At 37.3% G+C, this 7474-nt stretch overlaps 1 protein-coding gene across 1 annotated transcript; it reads right to left on the bottom strand.

The window, feature by feature from the left end:
* DnaJ-5 (DnaJ (Hsp40) homolog 5) lies at positions 1-2343 on the bottom strand. Its single transcript, XM_028308549.1, has 3 exons — positions 2203-2343; positions 1239-2067; positions 1-938 (listed from the first exon to the last, which is right to left on the bottom strand). Exons 2-3 carry the CDS (start codon positions 2061-2063, stop codon positions 705-707), a joined length of 1059 nt encoding a protein of 352 aa, XP_028164350.1. The 5' UTR covers positions 2064-2067; positions 2203-2343; the 3' UTR covers positions 1-704.
* Positions 2344-7474: the final 5131 nt, after the last annotated feature.

Raw genomic sequence — 7474 nt, 5'->3', positions numbered from 1 at the left:
ATCTTTTGAATGTTTGTTTATTAGTTAGTCATTTTAACAGCAATTATAAGTGATAAGTTTTCTCTTACTCTTGCCTATAAGTCACTACTACAATAGAATTCGAACAATTTAACCTATGGGCCACAAAGAGTTGTCACAACCTGTCACGTGGCGACTCCACTTTGGGACCCTTACAATATGCAATTGCTAGTTCCACGTTTCCCTTCTGCTCCGAAACCTACAACTTACAATCGCTGTCATGAAGATCACAATATTTACATAACAATGTATAAAATATTTACAGCTTACCAAATTAAATAAAAATACACACACAAAACAAGTAATCAGTCATCCTAACAGCACTTCGTACTAAAACGCACAAAGACCACTCAAACACACTAATTTTGGCTAAACCAGGCATTGTCCTACAGACACACACTGGACCCAATATTAATTAGGCAGCAACATAATTAACATCCTACATGACTAGTAGGAATGTCTCACAACAAATTGAGCATATAAACTGCAGTCCTGATGGCTTCCTTGGAGATCAGGCAAGTCCATACCAAAGGCCTAATCAGTATGAATTTGCAGTCTCCAAGTCAATTTGAAAAAGATTGTACTTTGACAAATGAACACTACAACTAGAAAGTCATCGGAACTAGCCAATTATACACTTAAATCTGTACTAATGAGATACACAGCAGTCTTGGGTGGTGATTAACTTAGTTAGGCAGAGTATCACTGAGTATTTCCTTGACACCTGATGACAGACGGTCGGGGAATTTGATGTCAAAGGCGACCAGAAGGTCACCTTTCCTCGTTGGTTCCTTGGGGAAGGGCAGCCCGTATCCCGGGAACCTCTTCACTGTGTGTGGCTTGACTATTTCTCCTTGGAGGTTCACTGTTAACTTCTCACCAGACATGGTCGGCACTTCAATGATAGTCCCGCAAAGAGCCTGCAACAAAAGAAAACAATGGTTATCTACTGGATGATGACTCACACTTTAATAAACTTGCATTACCATAAACTAAACAATGATATCACACGTCCTTTAAATGTAGTAGGTTGGAAAATAATACCTAACAAGTTCATTGCTACTCTCAATGACAGTAAATCATATCCAATTAAGTTCAATGACATAAAAATTAAGATGAATATTCATGGAATTTCAAGTTATGAACATTATTATGGCAATACATAGCACAATCTAGAAACAAAACAATGATTTTATAGCATACACAAAGTGACTGCTTACCTGTTTTAATGAGATTTTCGCTGTATATCTGATGTCACTGCCTTCTCTCTTGAACTGAGTGTGTGGCTTATCCCTGATGATGAACACTATGTCTGCTGGGATCTTGTTGCGGCCCTGGTCGCCCTCTTTCTGGAAGGTGATCTTTGTTCCTGCTTTCCATCCTGGCTTCACGTGTATTGTCAGCACTTTGTCTTCCTTCTTCGACGTGCCGTCGGGCTGTATGACGCGCCGAGAGATCTTCATCTTTTTGACGCACCCACGCGCGATGTCTTCTAGTGACACGTACAGATCGTGCTCAATGGGCGGATCCTGGGTCTTCTCTTTTCTGCTTGGCGAACCGTGGAAGTTGAAACTGTGGCTGCGGAACGCGCCGCCGGGGCCTCCTGGCCGCGACTGCCCCATGCCCATGTTCGCAAACGGATCCATGTCCACGTCCATATCGCGGTCGAAGAACATCGTCGTGCCACCGCTTCCGCCATTCAGATCGAAGAAAGCCTGGAACGGGCTCGCGGAACCGAAGAACTGAGCGAACGTCGCCTTCGGGTCTCCGTGGAAGGCGTAGGAGTATGACTGACCCATTCCAGGACCATGACTGCCGGCTCCGCCCTTCAGACCTTCCTCGCCGTGAGCGTCAAAGATTTCTCTCTTCTTTTTGTCTGACAATACCTCGTAAGCTTCCGCCACCTCCTTGAATCGTTCTTCAGCGCCCGGGGCCTTGTTTTTGTCTGGGTGATATTTGAGCGCTAGTTTACGGTATGCTTTCTTTATCTCATCGTCCGTCGCACCTTTTGAGAGTCCTAGAATTTTATAGTAATCTTTCCCCATATTTCTGAAACAAAAAACGTAAAGCTATTTAGCCTCTGTTCGGCTGAGACCTTTTTTGGAGATGTGTACGCTGATCCGTTCTAATTCCGTAAAAATGAATTTACAAATTTTAAAACACACTTGTTACAAAGATACTTACAATAACTACGAAATCCGATCGATAATTCAACGAAATCCAACGGGTTACTAGAAATATTGTCCAAATTGCACCTCACACACTACACAACACTTCACAATCGCAACTTCACAAATGAATGAAACGTTGCGCGCTCGTCGCGCCAAAATATATACATTAAAACGTCTAGAACATTCTGGGGCCTTCACCCGCCGTAGAAAAGAGATACAAATAACTTTAAATGCGCTGCATCAGGTGTGTTAGAAAGAGATAAATATAAATTTCACAGTTCAAAGTTCCAGAAAATTACCACTGTTTGCTCACGTCATATTTAAATCAGTATGTTCTCTGTGGCTACGTCTGATAAGATTTTACTTTGAACCAATCCGAATAACTCAATCCAATCAATCGGAACCAATCAAAGGTTTGGACAAAAAGTTTCATTCAATCGTAAATCAGTATTTTGGGAGTGGAAGTAGTATTTAACCTATTAGTCGCCCAGCCCATGGCGGGGAGGCGCCTGGAACCCTGGAACCTGGAAATTAATGAAATATCTTGGAATTATCTTAGAAGCTGCTTCTTAATTTGACAGTCTCTAACATAATTTTAATAGTCCACCTGATCAATGAAAAACTTCGCATTTGTTCACCTGGGTGAAATAATTCCTAGGTGAACAAAGGCAACCCTTAGTCGACTCAATTCACCCGGAAAATAATGTTGGGTGAAATGGTTCCGAGGTGAAAATGAGGACACTATTAACCCTTAACTGGTATCGTAAATTGGTCATACGTAACTGGTATCGTGGGGGCCGCGCGGCCCCCATGCTATGTTTGCTTCCAGCAAGCATGTTTTACCCATATACTTGAATAAATGCTCATAAATGGTTTATATCAGACAAGTTCTATGTAATCATTGAGTTTTTATTTTATATTAATCTTCTTACCTATGTACTATAGCCTGCCCAGAAACATAAAAACCCTGGCATAGAGGCGCGTCAATTGCATTTGATAGTGCAACACTGAGTACAGTCGTACCTGTGTTAAATTAATAGGCTAATTTTATGTATCAGCAATAGACTGACATGCAAGGTGACATGTCAATGAAGTTTTCAGTTATAGATGACCCACGCTGAACTGTCCCACCAAACTCAATGACAGGGGGGCGCTACCATCGTTCAACTATATGGTTTCCAACATAGCAAAAATCTGAACCAGCGATCCGGTATTGACGGTGGCGCCCCACTGTCAATGTCATCGACAGGACAGTCCAGTATTTTGGAACTATACTGTTGCCATTAAAAGAAATTAGTACCATTAGTTTTCCGCAACATGGCGAGGGTTTTTATGTTCCTGCCCCCCTAGACAAAACGCACTTTTTGATCGAATCGAAAATCGAATCCGTCAAAACTCCATACAAAAAAGGGGCTTTTCGACCACTTATCGACTGGTTTGCGATTATAATTTGCACTTTGTCTAGACCCACTGGTCAGGCTATACAAGAGATTACATAATTATAATAGTAAGAACTTTTTACGTAATATTTTTTTAACGTTACAAATATCCATGAAACACAATCATCTAGAAAGTTAAAACCAAGAATATTATTATTTTAATGAATCCTTGTTATGTGAACTTCATAATAAATAACTTTCTATAGTAATGTTCAATAAAAAATAATTAGCATTTCATAAAAATAAAAATGTAAATTATATTATGATGAATAATTATCAGACCAATTGTATTTATTTTATCATAGTAGCTGGATTAACAAGGTCCTACAACATCTTCATCTTCACTCTATGAAGAAATAACTTGAGAATCAGAATCAATTTCCTCATTATCGACCGAAAAATAGGTACTAGGTCTTCACAATGACCTATAATTTTATTTCACTATATCCTTCTTCTGGTACGCTAATTTGGAATCAAAAACTTTGTTTTAAGGTATCTTATATTGTTTTATCACTTAAAAGTCATGGCATCTTGAATCAATACCGAAAAACAAAAAACAAATATAAATTACCATGAAAAAAAACCAACGTAACTGGTATTGTGGGGGCCGCGCGGACCCCAACACGTGCATAACTTGGTCCTCGTGAATGATGCAGTGCTGAAACACCTGCACCAGACGCGAGTAGTGCCGTTATGAGAATACCAAAATTATTGGCTGCCCACGATGCGTAGCTTCTTAGAAATCAAAGAAAACGTCATGGGGCCGCGCGGCCCCCACGATACCAGTTAAGGGTTAAAAACCATGGGTTCACCTGGGTGAACAAAGTGGAATAAACCGTCCATAATATCTGTAAAACCCACAGATATGGATTAGAGGTATAGCCTGACCAGGAACATAAAAACCCTGGCATAGAGGCGCGTCAATTGCATTTGATAGTGCAACACTGAGTACAGTCGTACCTGTGTTAAATTAATAGGCTAACTTTATGTATCAGGATTCAGGATTACGGGCTAATTTGATATTTTCATAAATTAACGAAAAAATATTATTAAAGGTAACCTGGTTTAAATAAATTAAATGAAACCATCAATCGAGCTAGTAGGATTTATTTTATTATTCATCAATAATCAAATTCAGAACTTGAATATTCAACTGCAATATCTGCTCATGAACGCTTCAAACTCGGTACTTCTTTCCCAATCCCATAAAATTCAACACTTAGAAAGTGACAAAAAAATTTAAAATAGGTAGTTGAAACAAACCACAGCTAGTTTTCATAGTGGACTGTACTATACTCTGATTTTTAATTCGACGGAATTTTGACATTTCAGAAGTGTTGTCAACATTGAAACATTCCCACTAAGAATGGAGAGCATTTTCACAAATTAAAAAATAATCCTTTCTTGAATTTAAGGTTTCCCTTGAAAAACTAAGGCTTAAAAATGTACTGATCATTTCAAAATGGTTATTTGAATTTTTATTATCATATTTTTGAAGTTACAAAAAAAATTGGGAAATTATTTTTCTCTTACTGGACTCCCTGGCCAATAATCCATGGGTTACAAACCTTTTTTATGAAAATCTTTTTGTTAATAAAATCTTAGCTTCATAAAATAATCAATTTAACAAGATGCCAATTTTATAATCCAAGTTGATTATGATGACGATACTGATGATTGATGATCAATACATATTTTCGTTTATGATAAATGTTGTTTTATTGTGTTAAAAACACGTTTTTTTCTATTTAATCTCTAAAATGTACATAATAATTAGTGTACATTGAATTCACAAAACTAACAATAGTTCATGCTTGTAAGTTGTACTTGATGAAATTTCATTTCATAATATTTATTATTAATTTAAAGCAAAAAAGGCTTATTACATCTGAATTGTCAAAAAATGACAGCTGTCAGAATTCCGTCGAATTAAAAATCGGACTTTATACAGAGAGCAGAACTATACGATAAACATGTCAGTCAATTTGACAACCTTTGTCGGAAACATTATTCAATGAAAATATTGTCCGAACCCTTAGTATTTCTCTTCGACAAATACTTTAACACATTGTGAACCACTTTTCTTTCACGACTATACAAATATTTTAGCAATGTAATTCATAAAACCAATTGCGCACATTTAAAATAAAGTTTGTTTACACTTTGACAGCAATAGACTGACATGCAAGGTGACATGCCAATGAAGTTTTCAGTTATACTGTTGCCATCTATGTATTACTTTTCTCTATGGTTGCCATTAAAAGAAATTAGTACTATTAGTTTTCCGCAACATGGCGAGGGTTTTTATGTTCCTGGTCAGACTATAAAACCCTAAGTGAAACCGTCCCATTCCAACTATTATGACATTGTCAGGAGGGCGCTACTATTTATACTGGATTATTAGTTTCGATTTTTGCCACGTTGGACAACTAAAGAAATATGACATTTGCATGAGGGCGCTACTATAGTTCCAAAATACTGGACTGTCCTGTCGATGACATTGACAGTGGGGCGCCACCGTCAATACCGGATCGCTGGTTCAGATTTTTGCCATGTTGGAAACCATATAGTTGAACGATGGTAGCGCCCCCCTGTCATTGAGTTTGGTGGGACAGTTCAGCGTGGGTCATCTATATCATGAAGCTACAGATAAAAATGGAGGGCAAAGTTGGGAACAAAACTTGAGTCAAATACCTACTTATATCTATCTCGCTCTCTGTGGCCCTACCTCTCTTTTTAGTGTGAACTGTAGTATTGCTATCTTCTTATTTAAATCTCCTTGTAAATTCTTCGAAATAGCCAATTCACTAACCAAATAAGAAGTTAAATAAATAAATAATTAATATTTGAAACTTAGATTACCTAGTTAAATAAAAAATCACAAAATTGTCGGCCATTTAGGCTTAATGTGTTGGCGAATCAGGGAATTACAATCCCAATTTCTGAGGTATCGGTAATGTGGCAACATCGGCCGAATCCGGCCCATCATGGCGGTTGTTTACTATGCAGTTGATTTCGTTTGAGATTTTTCAAGGGACCTTATCATTGTTTTGTCTGAAGAAATGGTGCAAAATTGTATAGTGCGTGGTTGCGGTAGTTCGTGTTGTCCTGGAAGTGATATAAAATTCCACGCGTAAGTGTTTATTTCGTGATTTCTGACAGTGGATCATTGTTAACATATTTCTTTGTATTTTCACAGTAATTACTTCCTAAAACGTTTTACCAGTATTTAAACTTATTATTAAATGTTACATATGTCAAGAAAAAGAAGATTTTACATTGAGTTTCATTGACTTTGAGCAAATTTAAAATTTTTGTTTCTATAAGACATTTTGAAGTAGTATGACCATATTGAGGATATATCTGGGACTTTCTGTGGGACCTTACTTATCTAATTTTGCATAATGTTTTCTACGGCCGTTTACTGTAATCAATCCATATCCAAATCCGTCTGTCAACTGCCAAATTAAAATCTGTTTTCTATCAAATATCCACAGTTTTCGATGCCTTTACACTTTCTTAATGTTGTAATTCATCTTAAAACAAAAACATCGAAAACCTTTTTTCATAATCATATTAAGTGCACTTTATCAAGACACACTGTTTAAACGTAAATCAGTCTTTGTCGTCCTGAGAAAAATAAATAAAAGGTTACCCTACTTAGAAAGAGAGAGCCTGCCCACAGAGAGCGAGATAGTGATACATAGGTTGTGCTTCAAGTAGGTATTCTAAGTCTGGCCTCCATTTTTATCTTTAGCTTCATGATCTATATCAATACTGCTGGGATAATATAAAAAAAATATAGTTTGTTCTCTATTCTGAGAGATTTTTGACGTTTTTCTGAAT

The sequence above is a fragment of the Ostrinia furnacalis genome, unplaced genomic scaffold, assembly GCF_004193835.3.
Source record: "Ostrinia furnacalis isolate ACB-3 unplaced genomic scaffold, ASM419383v2 OfSCF2432, whole genome shotgun sequence".
Lineage (NCBI taxonomy): Eukaryota > Metazoa > Arthropoda > Insecta > Lepidoptera > Crambidae > Ostrinia > Ostrinia furnacalis.
The sequence above is the reverse complement of the archived record's forward strand: the minus strand, read 5'-3'. Positions and strand labels throughout refer to the sequence as shown.